Source organism: Numida meleagris, chromosome 2, assembly GCF_002078875.1.
Source record: "Numida meleagris isolate 19003 breed g44 Domestic line chromosome 2, NumMel1.0, whole genome shotgun sequence".
NCBI lineage: Eukaryota > Metazoa > Chordata > Aves > Galliformes > Numididae > Numida > Numida meleagris.
Genome location: NC_034410.1, coordinates 38,337,092 through 38,361,465, shown reverse-complemented (window position 1 = coordinate 38,361,465; position 24,374 = coordinate 38,337,092). Strand labels below are relative to the sequence as shown.

The 24,374-nt window shown below is 34.7% G+C and overlaps 1 protein-coding gene across 16 annotated transcripts in view; it reads left to right on the top strand.

The window, feature by feature from the left end:
• NEK10 (NIMA related kinase 10) overlaps positions 1-21,965 on the top strand; it is a 94,210-nt gene extending 72,245 nt beyond the window's left edge. For 3 of the 16 annotated variants that reach the window (XM_021388835.1, XM_021388836.1, XM_021388837.1), the window contains 8 exons: positions 1,564-1,601; positions 3,106-3,156; positions 4,523-4,623; positions 7,164-7,274; positions 9,175-9,283; positions 10,708-10,760; positions 10,844-10,899; positions 19,390-21,965. In XM_021388835.1, coding sequence (XP_021244510.1) covers positions 1,564-1,601; positions 3,106-3,156; positions 4,523-4,623; positions 7,164-7,274; positions 9,175-9,283; positions 10,708-10,760; positions 10,844-10,899; positions 19,390-19,447 — 577 coding nt within the window. In that variant the 3' untranslated portion in view covers positions 19,448-21,965. Of the gene's footprint in view, positions 1-1,563; positions 1,602-3,105; positions 3,157-4,522; positions 4,624-7,163; positions 7,275-9,174; positions 9,284-10,707; positions 10,761-10,843; positions 10,902-19,389 lie in introns of those variants that run through there. The other 13 variants (XM_021388839.1, XM_021388834.1, XR_002435906.1 and 10 more) reach the window with 12 other exon arrangements.

The window sequence follows — 24,374 nt, the reverse complement described above, 5'->3', positions numbered from 1 at the left end:
TTAATTTTTTTGGAATTCGGAAGTCCTGCTCATTCCAAAACATAAATGAAACAAAACAAAATATTGTATGGCCATTCCCATTCTCCCTGTAAAGATCTTTCCTTTCTCAATGTAATTAATTCAGAAATGCCTCAAAAGCATTCTTTACCAACCATTATTTTTTCTGATGTTTTTGACACTACTCCTATTCTGTAGATACTATTCTTTATGGCTTAATTTCTGCTTTTCTTTCACATGTGAAAAAAACTCTTGATTGTTTTCTTTTTACCTTTATCTTCCTTATAATACCAGCATTGATCCCTTTCCCCTGTTTCCATAGGCCCAGCTTTACTTTAGGAATATTACTAAAACATCTCTCACTAAGCTACTTAATGACCTCTTCCAAATCAGAGTCTGTCTGTCTTCTTGATTTGCTATTTACCACTGGCACTAACTTTATCTTCTTAAAATGGTGTTTTTCTGACTCTATTCTTTTGAAACTATTCTTAAGGACCTTTGCAGGAGGATCGCACATGGCTTTTTCACCTAATCTGTTGTCTTTTTAATTCTACATCTTTTCTTTGCATGTACTTATTCATATACCTGCAAAATCATGCTACAAATCATGAAATTAGCTTTATACCATAGCTCAACTCTGTAAGCTCATTTCTGTAAGATCTTTTTATGACCATGAAGCCTACAGTTGAGTTCTATATAACTAGAAGGAAACTTGTCTGTACTTCTCCCCATCCTGACCAATACCTTGAGATCTGAGCCTCTGCTTTAACCTGCGTGTCTCTCAGATTTCTTGCCTTCAGAATATAACTGGCTGTTCTGCCTTCACATCTCTAAGACATAATCTTTCCTACTGACTACTCTGCTTAAACTGATGCTTGAGTTCACAGAGCTGTCAAGCAATCAACATCACTGTTACAATGCATGCATTCTAGTCACTCAATTGCCCATTAAGAACACGGCCACAAGGAATATTTCTGTAGCTTTACCTTCAACCCAACCATCATCTGTGTACTTTTTTTCTAGCTGTGCTTTTCCTATCACTTCAGAAATGGTCCTTTATCTTTGCTTTCAATGATGTTCTTGCTAAGAACATAACCATCCAGTTTGTCACTTATCACTGAATAACTTTCCAGCTTTTGTCCTGTTGCAGTCAGTAATGGCAACCTAATGGCTGCGTGCGTGCTGAAGCAAGCACCTTCATTTTTTCTCCATCTCTGCCCCTTTTTAAACATTAGCAAAACTATCTCCTTATCCTTCTTCATAACTTCTTGAAACTAAATATGTCAAATATAATAGGAAAATAATATGTATATATTCTATACCTTAGAAGTCATGCTATTTTGGACAAGTAGAGTAAACTTTATATGACTTCTACATGAACAGTCAAAAACTAGTGAAATGGGATAGACTTTGTTTAGATGAAACATAAGAAAGATCCAGTGAATACTAATATTTCCTCTACAGCCTCTAATGCCAAGCATAACTATAACAGTTTTGTTCTGTGTTCTTCTTTGTTTTGTGTTCTTCTTTGGTTTTTGTCCCTGTTTTATTCTATTTTAATAATAGAGACTGTATTGAAGGTCTGGGATCAAGACTGCGACCAGGTAATTTTGTGCTTGCAACAAAATGAAACTTTAACTGAAATTAAACTTAAGAATTCCCACGTTTTTAAACTTTATTTTTCTATTGCATATACAATATCTACTCTTTTATTTCTTCAACTTCACTTCCACTTGATCTCATCTTGAAAGTGCCTCATGTGCAAGGTATGCACTAAGATTAGAGACAAAGTGGCTGTCCTGCAGTCTTCCATTCATAGTTCTTATCTAATATGTGAGTTTTAAAATGATAGAAAAGCAGAGACATTTCAGATGTAAATATGTTGTATAAAAGTGTTATGGAATTTAAAAAAAATGTAAATTCCAATAGTACATCAGTATGACCTCATTTTAATGTTTGTTAATCTAGCACTGCTTCTGCTAAATGCAATTGGAATTTCTTCTATGAAAGGAATATTTCTTAGAGCTCTTGTAAATTATCATATATTTATCCATCATCATTGTTGAAACAAATTTTGCATTTGTGATACTTTTCTTTCATACTGAGAATCTTCAGATACTGTAAGCTGCTAAGTTCTGACTTTGTAGTACTTAATATTCTCTGAATTAAATAATAGTTGAAATAAAATTATTTTGAGTAGCTGGAATATTGATCGTCATAAAAACAATACTGCATGTGCATGCTAACTTCTTTTTCACAACTTTTTGATGTAAAAGTTGCATTAGGAATTTTCACTGCAGAGTACAAATCAAAATTTGTCCTCTACTTTTAGCACTTTTCAATGCTGTTTACTGATAAGTGCTGTCATAATAGCAACACACACTTCAAACCAACTATCCAGCCATAATCCGTCAGAGCTATAATGATCTAGAGACAAACACATTAGTCTTTGCTAATGATTTTAGTCCTGTGGGTAATTTAGGCAATTTTGATATCTTTTGTCAGTAATGTTTTCTTCTTGAGTAAAACAACACAATTTGCATAAGGTCTAACTTGGTGCCTTCGCTTCCGGATCTAGATATTATCTAAATAAAACCTGCTTTCTTGTTAAATGAAAGTTCAAGTAAATATATTGATTTATTGGAATCCTCCAATGTACTTTAAATTTCGTTATTTTTATGCTCTTAGAAGTGTTGATCAAGTCCTCATCCACCTATTCACAGGCACATTTTTTCATTGCCCAAATAATACTGTTCTTTATTTAAAAACAACAAAACAACAACTGTAGAGTGGCCCAAAGTAAATGACTTTATGGAAACTCCTGAATTTCCTAGCTAAACTGAGGTCTTTAGCTGGTTTTGAAACACATAGACATTACAAGTGTTTTAGGTATAGAAATCGGTCCAGTTAGACTGATAAGTCCTATTGTTGCTGACATACTAGAAAAGGAACAAAGCTCTATACACTGAAGATCAGAGAAATGCATGTTATGTTCTGCTCAGTCATTTCTGTTATCGTATTAAGCATATTTTTCTTAGGAAGGAAAAGAAACATCTAAGATGTAAAAGAAAGGAGACTGATTTATTTGCTTTTGTTTTTTAACACAAGGCATTAACAGCAAAGACGCCAAATACCACAGGATAGGAACCAGTGAAAAAGGTAACATGTTGAGGAAATAGTTTTTATCAGGGTCCTAACAAGAACTGAAGATTCCAAGGCTGTAATGGCAAGACCATGCTATTGCTGTTAGAATTTATCATTGGTAAAACAGTTGGCAGATAGCTGAAAATGCGATGAATAGAGCTAAAGAAAAAATTGTTCTATTTGTGGCTCGTCATGCTTTAGATTGTTATACCATAGCTTCCACCATTACCTAGCTGAAAAATGAAGCTAAATTCTTCTTTAAGTTGCTCAAGGGAAATGCTCTCTTTCTCTTTTTGGTGGTTAAGAGGAGACTTCAGAAAGAAATGTGGAACTGTAATACCTCTCTCAACCTATCTGCCAAAAGGCATTGCAATAAAAAATCTTACAATAGAAATGATATCTTTATCTTCCTGATCGTACCTAAAATGCATCTGTGTCATAGAGAATTACATTGTCTGTATTTCTTTAGTTTCTGACAGGCTGCAACTCAGATCTGGTTAGTCCCTAAAAACTTCAACCTGTGAATGTCTTTCTTCTGACTCTTTTTAGAGTCAACGCAGAATGAAATTCAACAGGAAAAAAATGGTAGTATATTAGTGGTGGACTAATTAATTTTAGTATTTCTCCCTCTCAGTGGAATTTTCATTCTTGTTACCATATCACTTTAAAAAAGCCAGCAATCTTCATCAGTATATTCTTATTCCTCCCTTTAGACAGCGTTATCTCTCATGGGGAGGAATTTCTGACAAAGGAAAGTCCTAATTTTCTGATGAAACACAGAGAATACTCAGAAAACTCACAGCTTCTTGCAAATTTTCTACATCTTTCTCTCAGTGCTAGACATTGGAAACAAGAAGTAGCTGTGGTAAAGAAACACACAACACTACAAGGCAATTTGAAAATATATTTTAATATTCTCCAAATTGTCCATATAAGATATAATCTTGGAATTCTAAGGGGTAAAAGAATTAATTTCATGACATCAAAGTTCTTAAAAAAAAAGTGTGTTACTCTGTGAAAAAAAATTTTGTTAAAATAAATTCTGTTTATAGTATCTTTAGATTTCCTTATGAGTAAGTGTAAAAAAACTTTTATTGTTTGTGAGGTACATTAATGTTTCTTTTCTCTTAGATAAAGTAAATTTTAGTGTAATGAATGAGAGAAAGGGATTTACTTTTGAAACCCATTATTAATTCCATTATCTAACCTTTTCAGTTTTTAGATTACTCTTTTTTTTGTTCTTGTTGTTCCTAACACTACTGGGAAAGCAAGTCATGCATAAAAACTCAATATTTAAATCTACAGGCTTTAAAAAGTGCTCACTATTAATATGTAAAGGCAGTAAAATGAGCTGTCCTGATTTTAGTGTTGTCATCTACAGCATCGGCAGGAATTGCTGTATCACAAAGGAAAGTGCGTCAGATCAGTGACCCTGTTCAGCAGATTCTTATTCAGCTGCACAAAATTATCTTCATCACTCAAGTATGCATTACTGTTGCTTCTGACATTCTATCCATTTCAGTTATTTGCTGTTGTCAAAGTGCTGCTAATTTAGTTGCTGTTCTTTAAAAACAACAGAACTTGACATTTTTGCAGATGGCAGGATGTTTTAAAAATACATCGTTTAAATAAAGACTAACCTCAAATATTAGTGTGTGGAGGATGGCAATAATTGAGTCACGAAAAAAATTCATTGGTTCCCCTCAGAAAAATGGATTGTACAGTCATTTATTTTTATAACATTCTGTCATGTCAGCAATATGAACATTTTAGGTGACAATATTCCACACTGACATGAAGAGTACATAAAATTATTTCCTCTATAGTAATATTTTCTAAGTAATAATTTCTATTATCAATATGTGGTAATAATTTCTTAAGAAATATTACACTAGAAGTCCTATCCTGAATATTGAATTTTAAATATTTTAATATGTCTCTCTATATATCTTTTTCAAGTTTCAGTCTTAGTTTAAAATTGTTTGAATGTTTAATAATGAAAGAGTGTTAAAGCTATTTAATGCTGATTCCAAAACAAAAATGGAGTTGGTATAAATCTGCATTGAAGACTTTTGTCGTCCAGAAAGATGATTGTCATTCAGTTACTTGCAAAATATGCTGTTCATAAATAAACATCTTCTTACTTTGTAAAATGAATGGTTTGTATTTGGAAGTGATGTTTATCACCTCAAGGCATTTCAGATTGCTGAGCCAAACTTGTTTAAAACATAATAGCATAAGTGAAATTAGATGCATTGGACATGTCTTGAGTGTTTTCTTCAAACTGACAGATTTATTGAAAGAGATAACAGGAAATAAATTATCATAAAAACAAGACAGTTATTTAAAATAACTGGATTTGGCGTAATTTATTGCAATAGTAAGCCCATTTCCTGCTAACTGAAATGAGGCAGTTCAGATGTTATATGCTGTATTACTGTATTACTATATTACTCGTATGTGCTTATTAATGAACTTACCCTCAATGGTGAAGAAGGTTTTCTCTAGTGTCATACTAGTCAATGACAGTTCCCATAACTGAGAACTAACAGTGACTCAAAGGCTCTCTCTAAATTGGCCATTGAGTCAGTAGTAATGCCTTTGATGCTTTCAGTGTCAAGTGGTCTCAGAATTAGAAGGCAGAGGTACCAGGATCCACACCCGTACTTGTTCTTGTGTGCAATATGCTTCTCTAGTACTTAGATTCTTGCAGCTATAAGGTGGAATATTTTTTATAATACATAGTTGTTTCTACAACTCACAGTTACATATTTCAGCTGACAGTTTGAAACTGAACTTTACAAGGCAGAGTTCTTTGCTGTTAGTTCTTGGCAATCAAAGCAGCCTTCCCAATCCAGTTTCCATGGGAACAAGAGTCAGACTGATCTGTTGGAAAACAACGTAAGAGAAAGCTTTTAAAAAAGCACACTGTAAATCGTTAACCTTTTTTTATTTTTTAACTGATCTGACATCTGATTTCCTTAAAACAAAAGCTAAAATTGAACAGTACTGCCTAGAGCAATGCTGAATTTCTCATGCAGTGAACTTGTTCTTTACCACTGTTACTTCAGAATGCCCCAGCATGGCCATGGTACATTAACTGCACACAGTTCATTGCAGTGGTACATAGAGTATCTTGCAGCCTTTCCTTTGGCATCATTTTCTTCCCCTCATGTATAGGCCTGAAAAGACAGTAATATTTATCTGTAACAGAAAACTGTATGCAGCCAGCTGTCTGATGAAGTTTTAGAATTTAAACTCAGTCCCTGGTTTGCCAGAGGAAATTAGGAGTGGCTCCTGTGAGGCCAATGTATCAGTTCCAGATTTATGGATATGTAAGAACAGTAGTTTGTTTCATAAGGAAAGCAATCTTTGTAATTTACACCGTGTCAGTGCTTTGAATGGGAATCATCAATGGCCAAAGCTTTCTTATGTAATTAAATAACTTGCTGGATTCGATGGAGTGGCACTTTGTGAATTTACATCAGTGACTGTGATTATGAAATGTATACTGAATGACAGAAAATTATTGTTTTATAAACACTATCTGAAGATACTATAAACTATAGAGAAACAGTACAGATTTTTTTCTGAAGAGTAGTACATAGAATGGAATGGATTGGTGACAGATGTGACTATCAGTATGACTGCAGTGACCAACAGTTGAAGCTGCTGAAGCTCCAGCATTACTGTTGGAGCATAAAAATGATTTTGAAATATCAAAGATCAAGGAAGCAAATCTAGCATTAATTAGACTACACTTAATATAATGACTCTTACTTTGAGTCCAAAAGGACTAAGTTATATAATCTGCCAAGCCTAACAGAATGGGCAAAATAAGGAGAATTATTTGAGTATATATTTAAATTAAGTTTTCTGCTGTTGCCTATCACCAGGCTATTAAGCATTTATGTTTCTTTTTGCACTGTAGCTACTTTCTCAATAATGGTACTACTGATTATATTAAATTTATGGAAAGTGTAATTGGGTGGTGAAAACATCTGTTTCTCTGTGTTGTATAGCTTCCTCCACCTTTGCAGTGCAACTTGAAAAGGAGAATCATTGAGAGATTCAAGAAGTCCCTCTTCAGTCAGCAGAGCAATCCTTGTAATCTGAAATTAGAAATGAAAAAGGTGCAGTACACTACTTACTATCAGTGGTCAATTTTGTCTGTTCGTCTATTTGAATTAAGCTATCGTTATTAATATCATAAGAATAGGAGTGTAATATTACATTTTTTCAAAGGAAATTTAGGATTTCCTTTATTTGGAAAATATGAAGTTCTCTTAAGTAAGCAGTTGCTACATGTTGATTTCAAGTTTGTCTCTGATCATTAGAACACATACTGTAAATGAGAGGCCCTGCAAAAGAAAATTCATTTCATCAGAGTTCAGAAAGGGAAAGGGAAGAAAAAATTAACTTTTTAATGGCAAAAGCTGAAACATATTATGTAAGCTCTTAATTTTTGTAAGCTCTTCTTCATTTATAATTAGATTGCTACTATTATTGATGTTTTGGCATACTTCCCTCTCAAACTGTGAATTTTGAGAAAGCACGTAAACCATCCATGGTGACCAGAATATAGAATGTCCCATTGTGGTGTAGCGTGTCAGCAAGAGTTTAGTATCATCAGTTTAAAAATGCTACAGATTTGCAAGTATTGTATGACTGAAGAACCATGCCTTCATGCTTTCCAGTAGCGTACTAAATACTTTCCAACTGGGAAAGAGCTAATGACTAACATCAGGATTTCTAAATGTTCTTCTAAAATGTCCCGAGAAGACTATTCAGTAGAGGATTTTCAAAGGCACATTCTCAGGTTCTGTGTACTGTGGGAGATAGAAGCTAAGATATTTCATTTTTGAACTGATGACAAATCAGTTGTTAGTTAAGTTAGTGTACAGAAAATTTGATGACAAGGATAATTGCTTAACATCCTTTTCAGATATGAGACATAATATAACCCATCTTACCTATTCTGGGTGTCACCTATTCACACTGAATTGTGGAATCTTCTAAGTAATTGTTTGCTGTGGAGTGGACTCACTCTCACTCCAATTACTAAATCTGGTCAGTACTTTTTAAATAATTTATCTGAAATGCTTAAGTTCCATGGGAAGTGGCTATGCAATGTTTACATTGGTTTACATTGTGCATTTGAAAGGTAATTGAAGATGCTTCTTTGAGCTATCAGTTTCAGGGAGATTTGCTATTCTGTAAATCAACCTGCATTTAACATTAATCTATTCTTGTATTTCAACCATAACATTGAATCTAACAAAATGTTTTCTATTAATGTACTACTGAGTGGATGTTGTCAGGAAAGGGTGCCCAAAAATATGATATGTAACGGAAATGTTTATTATAAAATTTAAATCTAATTTTCAAGTGTCCGGAAATAATGAAACCTATTTATTTATGAATTTGTAAATGCTCTCAACTGTAAAACTGTTAACTTCAAAACTACTTATGACTGAAGAAAATGGAAGAAATACAGTATTTATAAAGTGAATGGTAGTAAATTGAAGATGTTTGAAATACTGAGTGTAATTCTGTGCATTTCTACCTCAAAGAAAATAGAAAACAGCAAAAAGAGAATGATAGGGAATTGAGAAGCATGAGTGAATAAGTGGCACGTATTTTTAGTCAGTAAGAGTAAATAAATATTTACACATAAGCACATTTTGAGAATTTTACCATAATCACCACTACAGCTATGCTGGATAACAGTAAAGTAGTTTGGAGGTAACTCAGTGTTTTATACAACGTGCAGGTTGGCAGCTTGCAGTGTTCACTTGGTGACTCTGGAGAGAAGAGCGTAGAACATTTGTATTTATGTTCACTACTGTTTCATTAATCTAAAATGTGCTGAAATCTCCTTTGACTTCTGATTATGTGGGAAACAGAAAAAGGCAGACTGCCGATCAGAGATTTATGTAGGGAAGGCTGGACTGCTTTACAGAAGTCTCAGGAAGAGTGGAGATTTCAGGTGTCCTTTGCTGTTATCTTTTCTTTCTTTTTCCCTTCCCTCAGCTGCTCCAGGGTTCTCCTGAATTGATTGATACCAACTTTTTTACAGCAGATTGGCATGTGGTACTTCTCTCATCAGATGGCAATATGTTAGTTCCAGAAGATAGAAAAGGTAAAACAACAAAACCTCTGTAGGGGCATGCATTTTCTAATAAAAGATACAGTACAGAAGTCCAAGGGATGGAATGCCTCCCCTGCAAGGACAGGCTGAGAGAGCTAGGGCTGTTCAGTCTGCAGATGGGAAGGCTCCGGGGGGACCTGAGAATGGCCTCTCAGTATCTAAAGGGGGGCTCTGAGAAAGAAGAAGACAGACTATTTGGCAGTGTCTGTTGTGATAGAAGAAGGGGAAATGGTTTCAAACTGGAACAGAGGAGATTTAGATTGGACATAGGGAATAAGTTTTTTACAATAAGGATGGTAAGGCACTGGAACAGGTTGCCCAGAGAGGTGGTGGAAGCCCCATCCCTGGAGACATTCGAAATTGAGCTGGATGGGGCTCTGAGCAACCTGATGTAGATGTAGGTGTCCCTCTTCACTGCAGGGAAGTTGGACTAGATGACCTTTGAAGATCCCTTCAATCTCAAACAGTTCTATGATTCTGTACTATACTATACCTATATAGTGTAAAGTGTACACATGTATTTTAGAAAATAAATACAGTCAAATACAATTTGGACTAGAAATACTCAGTGACAAATTGTGAACTCCATCTTTAATCAAAAATACTACTACTGGCAGCAACCACCTTAAGGAACCACAATTTCTAGTTCAGAGACATGTTCTGTCATATACCTCAATAGAGCAAAGAATGTATTGAACCTAAGGGAATTGCACAGCTGCATTTAATAATTTTTGCCATTTCCATTCTTCTAAATGCAGAAAAACATATAACTGCAATTAATAAACTTGAGGACACAGTAAGGTTAAAAACTATAATTCCAGAAAGAATGGTGAGAAACCTTGGTTTTGCTGGCCTTTGTCTTGAAACTGCCATATCAATTTCTAGGCTTAATGCAAAAACTAAGAATAATACTAGGTGTCATGGGTAACATTTGGATAAGACATGATTCCCTAACAGTAACTTAAAATGTAAGGATTGTTTTTTTTTTCCCAGAGACAACAATACAAATTAATGAGAAATTCAATGTTGGTAATTTTTGAATCTCTTAATCTGCAAAGAATACTTTTGTCTGAATTTGCTACTGGCTATGTGCCCTTCTTGCTTTGAATTGTAAGTGGGAAAGAATGTTATGTTGCTGTGTTTTTTGCAGTAAATAGTTTAAAAAAATCACTATTTTCCATCCGTTTGACTCTTTCATAATGTGAAAACATCTTGCAACTCAAATGTCCACATCATGCAATTAGATCCCTCCTGCTTTTGCAAAGAGTCATTATAGTCGGTGAAATAAACTGCCGATAGCCAATGTTAACAAACATCTCGTGTCATAATAAATTATCAGGGAATTGCTAAGAAACTGACAAAATAACATAAACTCCAAATTCAAGTGTATAACATTACTTGCCTCTTACTTTAAGGTATTGTTGGTACTTCTGACATAGCAGAAGGGATGACATATGAGCAGTTACAGGTAAGGCTTATGTATATTTATAAATGTATTTTATTGCTTGTAATTAAGGTAATTTATTGAAATGAATTTCTTTTAACTTGTAGACCTTAATTGAGGAGGTTCTAGAGGAAAGTGGTTATTACAATTTCTCTTCGAACTGGTGAGTTTGGGTATTCAAATTAAAAAAATATTTAATTATGACATGTTATGCATAAATGTATCATCTGCCTGTTTAATGAGCACCATTTCAACTGAAGCTTAGTACGGTACATCACTGTAATAATGCATGGATGCACAGACAGGAAGAATTGGTATGGGTGTAATTAATCTAAGTTGTTTCGGCTGTATCAGTTTTCTTCGCTCAGGCAATAGAGTGCTACAAGTTTGACAGCAATCTCCTCAAGTTTTTCTTGTATAAAACCATAGATGAAGAAAAGTTTTATTTTAGTAGACATATATTTAATAGAGGTATAGCCTAACATTACGGGGTTGAAAGGATGAAGCTGGCCTGCTTTGTAAACACAGAAAACAGAAAAAGTGATTGCTAGCACAGAAATATAGGGAATGGAAAAAAACTGAGGTCTTTGGAACAAGGGATATGCCTTGTCCTAGAGATTGTAAGTCTTTGCTGCAAGAACCCTTTGAGGAACACAAGAAAAGAGAGTATTTGAAAAATGTCCATATGGTCCATAACCTTATCATTTCTTATTCTCTTTACCTGCTAGCCTGTATTCTTTAGTACAAAAAAAGTTCACTGCTTCCACCAAATCTGTTCCTTGTGTTTGCAGTAATCAACGTTTTAATGCCTGCGATACTGCAGTCAGTTTTTTTTGTTTGTTTTAAATAATAATAATTAGAAAATTACCCCAAACCCCAAAAGATGTTTTAAGAATCTGTAGATACTGATGCTTCAGTGATACTTTTCAGTTCTCTGTTACCTCTGCTATTTTTTTCGATGTGAAACTATTTATAGACTCCAGCTTGAGAAGTTTCAAATGTTACTCTGAGTATTTTTATAGCCTACTCACTATATTGGAATTCCAGCGTTCAAATGTCTTGCAGCTGCCAGCTGTAAGTATTGAAAAATCATGATTCAGAACTCCCAAAATGAAGTAATAATTTGCTCTTTAAATTCTCAGAGTACACTTGAATCATGTTTACAAATCACTTCTGCAGCCATGAGGTCTAATGAATTTGTTTCGAAGTGTTCTCAGATATTGTAAATTCTTGTGCTAATCACATGCTGCCAATATTTGGAGCAGTAGAAAAAACATTGAATATTACACGATTAATGAAAAAATGATGAAAAAGCAGGTCATTTTTAACACTGAGATCTAGCAGGACTTATTATAAATGTAGAAGTGTGTTGAACAGGCATTTAATTTACAGATTGGCAAAAAGCATCTAATTGCAATGTATGGTAACGAAGCAGGTGTGTAGTGAATATGGGCATGAGTATTTACACAAACTACTATAAAAATAAGATACCAATTAATGGAAATGTAAAGGACACTTAAAGATTACAGGAATATATTCTAGTACTTTCCATGTGTAACACAGGAATGCCACATGAGATGAATAGCAATGCAGTAATTAACATTGTTTTTTCTGGTGACAGCATTTATTCAGGACTGCTTATGTTTTTTTTTTTTTGGAATTCCCCACAGAGTAGTTCTTTAGAATCTTAAGATGTATTTGTGCCTTTTTGGAAGTTTTGTTTCAGAGGAAACATAAGAGAACATTCTTCATAGCCACCGAGGTTAACAGTGCAGTGTAGGTTCTTTTCCTTACGTCATGTTTATCCTACAAGGGAAAAAGAGCAAGAAATATATTTCCATACATACACACAGGCTGGGAAAGAAGTCTGGTGAATGCTCAACATCCCTCTTCACATTGTCTTTTCCCCACGTCATGCAACTTCTTCGGTAGTACTGATAATGTGTTATGCACAGACAGTGCTGATTTGTACTTCATTCACGGGACTTGTAGCAAAGCCCAAAGTAATTTTGGATTAACAGAAAGCAATGAAGTGAAATTTATTTAGAAGTTTAGAAGTATGTTGTCTAATTTGATCTTATTTGTTTTATTTCTTGCTTACAACTGTTAATATCTGCGCATAAATGGAGTTGCATAGACTTTGACTGCCTTAACTGCATGTGGGTCACTCTAATATGTTCTGGCTTTAGCTGGCAGGTAGAGAATAGCTGCTCCGCAACTCAATTGTTGATCTGTCACCAGCAACAATAGGCTGTCTAGATTTTTCACTATGCTGTTGAATCCTGTTATCTGCTGTGATGCATAATAACATTTGGTTCCCCTGTCACTGTTATTTTAATCCTGTTTCATTTAACAAATAAATTAGTATTTTTCCCTCTCTTTCAGAAAATTGACATACCACACTTTGGCTCTGGCTGTCAAGAACATCTATCTCTTTTTCCAGAAGACTTATGACATATCATTCTAAAATATGCTTTGCTCCATGCCACTAAGAGCTTTCAGCATTTTTTTAACTCTCATACTCTGTCCAAGTAACCAAGCAATCCAGTATCAATAGCTGTTGATACTGATAAAGATTTATTTGGCTAACTGATGTGCATCATTATGATTTGCCTCAAATTCTCCAAATAAACAATCTAAAAGGACAAAACTTATCCTATAGCATCTCTGGGGAGATGTTGTGGCTTTCCAGTACTTTAAGGGGGCCTACAAGAAAGCTGGAGAGTGACTTTTTACAAAGGCATGTAGTAATAGGACAAGTAGTAATGATTTTAAACTGAAAGAGAATAGATATAGATTAGAAATAATGAAGAAATTTTTCACTTTGAGAGTGGAAGGCACTGGAGCAGGTTGCCCGGAGAAGCTGTAGATGCCCCATCCCTGGTTCAAGGCCAGCTTGGAGGGGGCTTCTGGATACTTGGCCTAGTGGCTGGGAGATTGGGGATCTTTAAAGCCTTTGCAACCCAAACCATTCTGTGATTCTATGATTCATTAGAAGACACTTCAGAACACCACAGACTTCATTTGTAAATTTTTTAAGGCTTGTTTCCTCTTTCTAGGGCCAATTTCTTTCACGATTTCTGAGCAATTTAATTTGACAGTGTTAGTACTATATGTTTCAAACCTACAAGAATTCTGCTTTGGAACAAAGAATTCTACAGCTACTGTGTAACAACATGCTTTTATATTTTACTATAAAATTCAGAATAAATAGCTTTATGACATATTCTTACTAATGAAGTCTTCTAGGGGGAAATGTATAGTATTTCTTTCCCATCATTGTTGCCCTTTGCTGTGATCCCAGAATTCATGGAATATGTAATGGAACACCAAATTTCAGCTGGGGGCAGTGACATGAAGACTGTAGTAAGATTAATAAGCTGTTTAAGGGGTTAAAAGTGATTCAGGAAACTTGATTGAGTGATGAAAGAAACATGAATTCTTTAGAAAATGAGGCAGGTTCATAAGAAAAATGTCATGCTTTTTCTTCCTTCCAGTTTCATTATAATAGTAATTACTATCTCAATACCAGTCATTTCATGGGGAATTAATGACCAGCTGAGGATAATGACCATCAGCTTTATCTCGAATAATCAACTTGTGCCCATTTATCACTAATGTCCTGAAATTACTCAGCACTCCACTGATGTTACTTATTTGTACAGAAATTCCGTAAACATGCATAAAAAAGTAATGTTTCAAAATTATTCTATTCACACCATTTGAGCCATTCTTTCTTATTTTCTATCTTGATTTAATATTATACTGTGCCTGAGGCAGGCTCCTTGTTGTTTGCGAGTCCTTTTGTGAATAGTACAAGGAATACTAGTTTCAAACTTTCAGCATGTTTCTTTATATTAGAGTAGACATGTAATACCCAAATTGATGGAGAAATCTATTTTTAATCAATTGCAATAAGAAACTTAATCCAAGCAGTAACTCAGTTATATAAAAAAAGATTTGTTATAAATAAATAAAAATAGCAATGGCCGGAGACAGTGGTTGGGTTCAGCTGAGTGATATAACTCATATGATATAAGAGTTCTGCTTATGAGAAAGATGTTTTTGCATTCATTTTGTAAGACAAAAACAGTTGCAAAAAAAGTACGAATAGAAGAAAAATGTTTCCATAATTAAATGCACGTATTAATTAGTTGTCAGTTATAATTTTAATGACTTTGTTTAGTGCAATCTTTGGCATTGTTATTGAAGTTTTAGTATTAGAGAAATAACCATTCAAGTACTTAGAAAGAGCTATTTCATGAAGAAGAACACTGTCAAGTCTGCTTCTAATGATAGTTATAAATTTTTAACTACTCAAAGAATAGCTCAAGGTATTACTCACAGAAGGATAATATAGCTCAGGAATTCTGAATTTTGCCTGTTTGAAACATCCTCTTTTGTACTGTGGCTATGGTCCACAGGTGCATCATCTGAAAATAAAAATGCATTACTGGAGCTTTTTCTAGCTGCAAATACGCAACGCGTCTTCTATTTATTCTTCAACATTAATGTCTGTTTAATTGTGGCACATTACTAGACAATTCAAATTTGTATTTAGCTTAGTTAATATTTTGTAATGTTCTAGAACAGGTCAAACTAGCCAGTAGATGAAAGTACATACCTCCAGCACTCCTGAAATTAAAAGTGAATTTTTTGATCTTGTGATGTCTGGGTGATTTAACACATCTGCTACATTTTATTACATTTTCTGTTAATGTTGCCTGGCATTTTTTGTTAACTGTTTTCTTCTGAATGAATGATTGTCCATGTTGATTCTTACTTGTCATGTCTCATAAACACAAAGTGAGATTGTTTTCACCAGTAGTGTTTCTTAGAGTTGTACCAGTGACCTGTTGGCTTGCACTTCTCCCCAGTGAGGTAAAAAAGCAAAAGCTCAAAGGTCCATTTTATTTTATTTTATTTTATTTTATTTTATTTTATTTTATTTTATTTTATTTTATTTTATTTTATTTTATTTTATTTTATTTTATTTTAATCTGTATCTGTAAGAGTCCTTGATGTATCCCCCTGTAGGTCTGCCTGGCACTGTAAATATGCAGCCCGATTCCCAAAGACTATATCTTTTAAGAGAGCTGTCCTTCCACTAAGAGGCAGTATTAGCCTACCTTTCCCAAATAACAGGTTCTACAAAAATTAGGAAAGGAAGCAGCATGAAAACATGGAATCATAATTCCGTCCACCTCTTAGGATAAGGAGGTGATTAATTCTTGTCACACTGGTGAAGAGAGTGTTCAAATGACAACAAAATATGTGGCCAAGAGATGGATTAAAGACACTTGCTGGATAGAGTTCATCTCTGCACATGGCAGTAGGCACACTGCACTTGCTAGAGACATAAACTTCTTACTTGCTAGATAAATAAATTTTATTGACTAATTACAGCTGAACTAGTATTGGTACTCAAAAGAGAAGATACAAGAGAAGTGCCAAAACTTCCTATTAATGGTACAGTAAAGCTCTAAAGACATACTGACTTATAAACTGAAAAGAATATATGCCTTAAGTGCTAGGATATTAGCAGTTGCACATGTCAAAATCAGATGGCCAAATATGAAAAAGTTACTGGATCTTTAGAGAATTTCAGAATTGTTCCTATCTCTTCAAGGATGGGCAGTAATCCAGTGACACATGAGGATTTTCATTCTTCTGATAATATAATATCAAAATAAAAGACATTTTCCCATCTGGATAGTCAGTCTAATTAAGATTTTTATTTCAGGCCATTTTTCGATGAACCAGAGCTATAGGAGTTGTAGCAGAAACTGTTTATGGTTCTAGTAGTTAGTCAGCATAAAGAGTACTAGAGTTGGATAGTATCAGGTCTTCTGTGTATAAATAACTTAGATTTAGAACCTGGTTTTAATTCATGAGATTGGGCTGGGTGCAACAGAGAAGTGATCCAGGTATCCATCTGGTGTAAGTACAAAAATAGTAGATCCTATGGTACTAAAATAGATCCTATGGTAGGACTGTCATTGATACACTCAATGTGTTGAAGATTCTCTTTAGTACTAAGACAGGTGAGAAGGGGCATTTTAGTCCTTTTGTTGAAAAAAATGAAGGAGTTTCTGGACTGGATTTTGGATCTCTGTTATGTATTGGCTCACTGATATTGTTCAGTGATGAATTCACAAATCAAGTGGTCTCCTAACAGTGAAAATGTTTGAAGTCCATTCTGCCTGTAGAAAAAGTGCAAGTTTGTGAAGCTATCTGTCAGCATTTGGACCGCAGGAATGACTGTTTTCAACACTAGGCAGATGGCTCTGATCTCTTGCAGAGATCATATGCCCTGAGCTCTCAGACATACATATTTGAGCTTCCATCTTTGAGTGGAAGTATCTGTCATCACAGACTTGTTTGTCTGACTTAATAAGGGTTTGCTCTTGCAGTTCTGCAGTGGGTCTTTCTACCAGTTTAAGTTTACCTTGGGACTGACTTATTTTTGTCTGTAAAATATCTGCTTGGCAGAATTCTTGTATAGAGCACAGATAAGCCTGTTAAATAACATCAAATAAGAAGGCAGTTACCCACTCACAGAGATTCAGAAAGCTCACTGTAGTCTGGAGTAATTCTTATGCTAGAATTCTGCGAGCTTCTATGAGCTGCACGCTTTGAGTTGAAGTGAAGGGGAATTATTCTTTATTTTGTTTGAGTCTTTGATGGTTTGGTCCAGCTAGGGCAGTTTAACTGAGAAGAATGGAGTACTTTTCCATGTTGCAGCAAGATGTAAATGAAAGGAATTTTAGGGACTGGCCTGCATTCCTCTTAGGTTAAGATGATCTGAAAGTTTTCTGACAAACAGAAGACTTGATTGGCCTCAGAGTTTAAAAATCACATTCACACAAAGATAAAACCTTTTTAATGGTGTCCAGATATCTTTGAGGAGTGGTAGGGGAAGACTGTTACACAAATTGTTGTTTTGATATAGCAGTGTAGGATACAACCAAAGTTCCTTCTGGGATGTCAGTAGGGTTAGTAACTGTCACAGTGTTCCACTAAACACTGTAGTCGTGTCACTTGCCCTTAAAGACTGCCTTTTTGCTAGTAGAAGTTCCATTTACAGATAAGTGGGAGTCAGGTCATGGTAATCCTCAAGATAATTCTTAGACCTCATCAAAGTGTCAGCTCAAGTTTTGAAATTCATTTTCAAACCTTTTACTTCAGACTAATTATCTGAAAATTATGTAAAAAGCTGTTTGTTTTTCTGGAATTTTCTGTCTGTAAAAACACCATGATCTCCTGAGTTTTTCACGTTTCCATGGAGTTTTATAGCTATTGATATCTGTGCTACTGAAGGAACTGAAAGATTTTAGCTTTAAAGCACCGGATGAAGGCATTAAAATGTGAAGCTTTACCCCTCACTTCTTGCTCATGATAAAAAAAAAAATCCAGCATCATTTTATTTATTAAGCTGTAAATTAGAACAAAGATTTCAAGTTTGTCCACGAAAGTACCCCTTTTGTCAGAATTTCGTCATTCTCTTAGACATTTGTGCCAGTGTAACCAAGTATAATTTTGAGAAAAAATCACAGTATGTACATACTGAACAGAAGTTTTGACTGATCACAGAAATGCTATAAGATTGAGTCTAAATATCAGAACAGAAGATCGATCTGATCATTGTAAGGTAATATCTGAGCAAAGAAATAATAAGTAGAAACTGATAGGATGAAAACTAGAAAATGAGCAGTAGATAAATCCAATACAGAGTCAAGAACAGCAGGAGACAAAACGTAGGAATCCTGGAAGAGATCCTGCTATGTGGAAGGAAGAATCTGTGGCTGGGACTGTCTAGGTGAAGAGAATGGTTTGCAGCAAGGACAGATGGTAGAAATCATAGGCCTAGAAAAGAAACATGTAGAAAGAGAGGCAAGCTCAAATGTTAAGATGAAAAAGGAGCCTATGACAGCTAGAGCACTGAAGTGCACAATATCCTTTCTTATATCGTCTGAAAAGTGAGAATGTCATCATGTACTCCAACCTTGGTGACTGTATGATTCTATGTCATCATCAACTGGTGTCATCTGCACAGGAGGATAGTTACCCATATCTGTTAAAAGCTGTTTATTATTATAAATATCAGAGTCTATGCAATACAGCTTCATCACCTTCTGCACTAATTTTCTAGGTAGCATTCTAAAGAGGAATTGGAAAAGGAGATGGAAATGATGTTAAAGGCTTTCTTTCAATGAGTTGTCCATTGTGCTGAAGTCTCTAGAGACGTTACATCAGCAGCATAAGTTAATGCTGGCTTGCAAATGCAGTATGTTGCACTCAGGCCTCATTGATTAGCTGTGGGAGACCTTTGCACCATGCTACTTTAATTCTATTTGTGTGCAGTGCAGACAAATCCATAAATTTCAAGTCAGAGGATCATTAGGCAAACCAATTCCCTGTGTATAGTATGTGATATAATTTTGTCCAGAGATTTCTGCACCAAACTCTATCCTAAACTCTGAAAAAAGCAGTCATCTGGATAGACTTCTGAGGTTTCTTGGTTTCCACATTATAGTCACAGCATGATAGCTTTCTGCTGATAGGGCAAATGTTGATCCCAGACCAGGTGAATGTGAATAGCAGGGAATTCTTAGTTCCCACACATACTAACTACCAATATTTTTTCCCTCAGGTATTTTTACTATCCAACAAAGAGCTATCCAGCAAAAAAAGAGAATTCACAATTCTGATCAAAGGGTTCAGAACTGTTTCCAGTGAAGACAAACTGCCTGTATTTCATCTAATGCTGTCTGATTACTGAAGAGGAAAAGTTTCCTCGTTAAACACCAACCAGAAGAGATTCCAGTGTTGAATGACTTCAAGAAACCTCATGATTTTTAGGATGATACTTGTAACTTTAGCTTTGTTTACAGCATAAGCACTTTAAAGGAACATTGGGAAAGATACTTCCAGGTTTATACATTAGGAGGAAAAGCACAACTTCCAACAGTACATATCTTCTATTTTTATATACTTTTTAAAATAGTTGCTGCATAGTTAGGTTTTCTGGAACACTAGTTCAAAGCCTGTAACCTTATTCATGTCCATTTATGTCTTCTATGGAAAGAAAGAAAGCTTTCTAATATCACCAGACAGAAAATATATGTAGGCTCCCTGCATGAGAATTAAAAACAGATTAAACATCATCAATGTGATTTTAATATTTAGATTTTTTTTCTGCTTACTGTTGGATAGTTGCAAATTCTAATGCCAGTATGACATGTTAATAGTCATTTGCAGCTGGTGTAGCACATGAAAGGACTGTTATTTTAAAAAATGTTGTTTTTACTGCTGTTTCAAAATGTGTTTATTATATGTCAGTCTTCAGGCATATGTTGTATAGAACTGTGTATATAAAATGTCATGCACGCATTTTATATATGCATTCAATTATTAACAGACTAAATTAAATACGTGCTTTGCTGCTAGTCAAAACTATAGTACTTAAAAGCACTTTGAGAATTTCAACATTTATTCACTATGCATTAAATGAGATAAAAATATCTCACTGCAGTAGCAGAGAAGCTATTTTTTTGTCTACAGTTAAGTAAAGAATACTATAAAGTAGAAATGCTTTTCTCTGCAGTTGATACTGTGGCAATCATAACTGTTGAAGATAACCGGAAGACACTTGGTGACTTAGTTCTGCTAAGTCTGTTGAAAATGATTAACATTATAGTCATCATATAATAATTTGTAAGTAATTCAATACAGAGGTATGTTCTGTACTCTTACAGGCTGGCAAAATCATTGTCCCCTGTCCTCCCTATCCCAGTGGTTTTTTTTTTGTAACTATAAATTGCTAACTAGCATTAATTTCCTATCAATTCAAGAGCACTATTCCACCTATAATGCATGACTTCAACATCCCAGATTGTGAAGCTGACAAAAATGACCCTCTTTTCATATACATGATGTGCAGAAAGTCGTCAGGTGCTATCTTTCCACCTACATAATAGTATAGTTGGGATAGCAAAGGTCTTTTAATGGCTGCTTTAGAAATCAAATTAAAAAGGCAAAGTTGGTCATGATATACTCTATGGTGAAGATATAGATAAAAGTGTTCTGAAGAAGGAAAATAGCATATGCATTCCTTGTGGAATGGTTAATGTAAAGGAGAAAAAACAGTTTTGTCTTCAGTCAAATATTCTCATTTTAGTATTTACCACCACTGCATATCTTTTAATTATCTACTACTTTCTTTTTTCCCTGTAGCTACTGCCACACCTAATACTGATCTTTTTATGAGTGTATCTCTTTATGCCTGCCTGAAATAGAGTGCCACCTAACACTAGTCAGTGATTGATGGTGACAGTGTGCCATGCCTACCACTTTACCACCACATCTTACAGAATACAGACCCCAACTTTAAATTATATTATTTTAAGTGTATTTTTAGCCAGTAACATCTATATGTCATCTATTTGAATGACAAAAATTAAAGATTGTATATGTTGTAACTAGGCCAAAATGAAAATGAATGTCGTTACTCTTCAAAAATAGTCATTTTCTACCTGGAAAACCTGAAGATGGCCGTGGTATAACTTCCCCTGTTTTTATATGTATCTTTAGAAAGCTAAGGCAAATTATTTCATGTTTTGATATTAGAAAGTTCATGGATGTATTGCCTGACCAAGACGTATAAGATACCACCAGTTACTGTTTTCAAAATAATTTTATTTGCTGTAGATGATGCACTTCTAGCAATGTTACCATTAAAAATCAATTCCTATTCATGTTCAGAGTGTTAGTTTTGCTTTCCTAGAATGGAGGAAAGAAATGCAATATGGTTAAATCTAATGATATATGACTGTCATTAGAACTGATTTCACCGAGCTTTTATTAAAAAACATTTCATTTAAATTAATCCTTGATATGCTAGTCCTACTCTAATTGCAGATGAATTCTCATAATCATTTTCCATTTAAAATAGTGTGAAACAGGTCTATGCTTAAAAATGTAACCTATTTTTAATATTTTTTTTTGCAGAAATGTCTGATAATTTTAAATTGTCAGAATGAAATGAATGCACTAGAAATACTCTGGATCTTATTCCAAGCATGTTTTGAATTAGCATTGTTTAATTTTTGTCTGGATATGTGTGATAATGAAGCATTAATTCATACTTTATGGAATAATTTTTCTTTAGAAATAGAATGACTCCTATTTTGTTTCTCTTAATATATTTGGAGTGCTGTTAACTTTGAAGCAAATTTGTGTTCATTTTTGACTGTTAAAGATGGATAGTGGTCAGCAGAAATGAAGCTTCTTCCAAGTAACTATAGGACTGGATGTGGATTGGTGTCATAATGACATATACAGGTGGATCTGCCAAGACAAATCAAAGCAGGGAATCAGTGGTCTTCTTTAGTCCTTCAGTGGAGTTCACTGGGGTGTATTTTTTCCCCCTGGTTGCAACTGAATTGACATGCTGGCTACCATAGAAAGGAGCTGATTTTTTTTTTCAACATTACAGTACTCTTTGGATTATCTAACCTTGTCTCATTCCAATTATTGTAGATGGTTCAATATATATATACTCAGAGTGAGATTAAGACACAAGCAGGGTCAAATGTTGTCTGATCAGTTTATTACAAATTCTAAGCAGTTAAGGAATGCTGGGAAGGTGGGGAGATTAGAAATGGTAAAGAGAGAAATTCTAGCAAGTGTGTCACCACTGTGGTTATAACGGTACCCTGCTGGTCTGTAGGGGGCTGCAGGTCAGTCAGCAACGTCTTGTAGACCTGCAAGGCTACAAGTTTGGTGGAGGGGGCACCTCAGTCTGAAATCTTCAGGTTTTTATCCTCTTTGTTCTGCTCTTGTTCACCTCTGGTATCTTGGGGCAACAGCAGATACTCCCCACATTGGGTGACTGGCAACTGATCATGCAGCAATCACATGCCTGCCACCTGGCAGGCTGTTGGGCATGCATACTGACTGCATGGTGGTCGTTTTCTCCAAAACAACTCTAGAATTCAGCCTGACCTGCAAACATCAGCCGAGAGTCAGTTCTTTCTGGTCACTCAACTACATGATTTCCTCTGTCGGATTGATCATGGTCTCAGATGGGTGTCAATGAACAATCTTTGAGACAAGAATGCTTTCTCCCAGCTTCTCATAAACCTACAGCAAATAACTCTTTGACCTTGTGCTGTTACTGATTCTAAAACCAACAGTTTGGACAAATTGGTGTAATGATAAGGAAAATGGTTTTATCAAAATGGTAGACAGTTGGTATAATGTATTTCAGTTGAGCCTGTGTATCACTGTGCATGTTTTGAAGCATGCTACCAATGCTATCAAGGGTCCACGCTGCTAAATGTGCACATGTGGATATTCTATTGCTCTGAGCAGTGTTGAAATGTGTCATTTGATTGTTTCTAAACTAGAAATGTAGATTTCTTAAAAATGAGTATTCACATAGAACTATAAAAGTAATTTAGTGAGGGTAAGTACAGAGAATACTGCCTATTTTGGCTAGTCGGTGGATTTCTATTACAAAAAAAAATACCTATTATAACATTTTCTTATAAATAAGAATTTGCAAATACTGTTCGGGCATAATTTTGTAAAAATGACATATCTGTGTGCATCATTAGATTTAAACTATATATACATTGCAAATGAGATTCTCTTAGTAAATTGTATTTGTGATATAATGCTACCTGGAAAGAACTGCAAGCAGTTCATAAAATTTTTATTTATCTAGATCACTCTTCTGGGCCCTTAAAATAGTATATCTGGGATGCACGTCACTAAATTCTAACCCATGTATCTCTAATACTGGAACTTTTGTTTTTAGTTTGAAAACAAAAGAGTAGGGACATTAACTGCCAAAGAAAATTATTTGCCTTAGCTATTAATTAATGGCATTAATAAATAGATATCTTCTGCTGATAATCAGAGTACATTGTATTTTATGTTGATTGCAAAGTAACAAGAGTCAGTTCTGCCATGAATAATTTCTGTATGGCTAAATTCTATATAGAAAATAGAGATACAACATATTTAGGGAAAGACAGAAAACAAATACAAGTTTCCCAATATCAGCAGATAAACTTGAGAATGTGAGCTACAGCTTCAGAGTTCCAATCCAATGCATAACTTGTATCCTTCAAGGTGTGTATCTTTTTATTTTACTTTCTTGTACGCTTGTAATCTTTAATGTGACCTGTGCAAAAATGAGAAAAACAGGTGTAGCTGTAGTTATTTAACTAACTGAAAAATTTTCAATGATGGTTGCTGCTAACAGTGTTGAAGGCACTGTACTAACTATAAACAGCTAACTTTTGATTTTTTGTGAGTTAATCTAAACTGTGGCTTACAGAGGGATTTCCTTCCATTTTCTTGGCTGCAGTGAAGTACCTGAGATTATGTAGTGTTCTGCCTTCTATTGTTCATACTCTTGCTCACTTTCCATTGTCATCTAATTACAAATTCTTTCTCAGGAGAATGCACACTCAGAATGCAGTGCAGCCTGATTTACGTATGTTTTGCTCTATCTGAATCATTTCTCAGTCCTCTGACATATTCCTGAATAATCAAATGTTGACAGTAGATAAAATAATGAGTTTTATTCCAAATGGGAATTCCTGGTTACAGTCACAACATAACCTA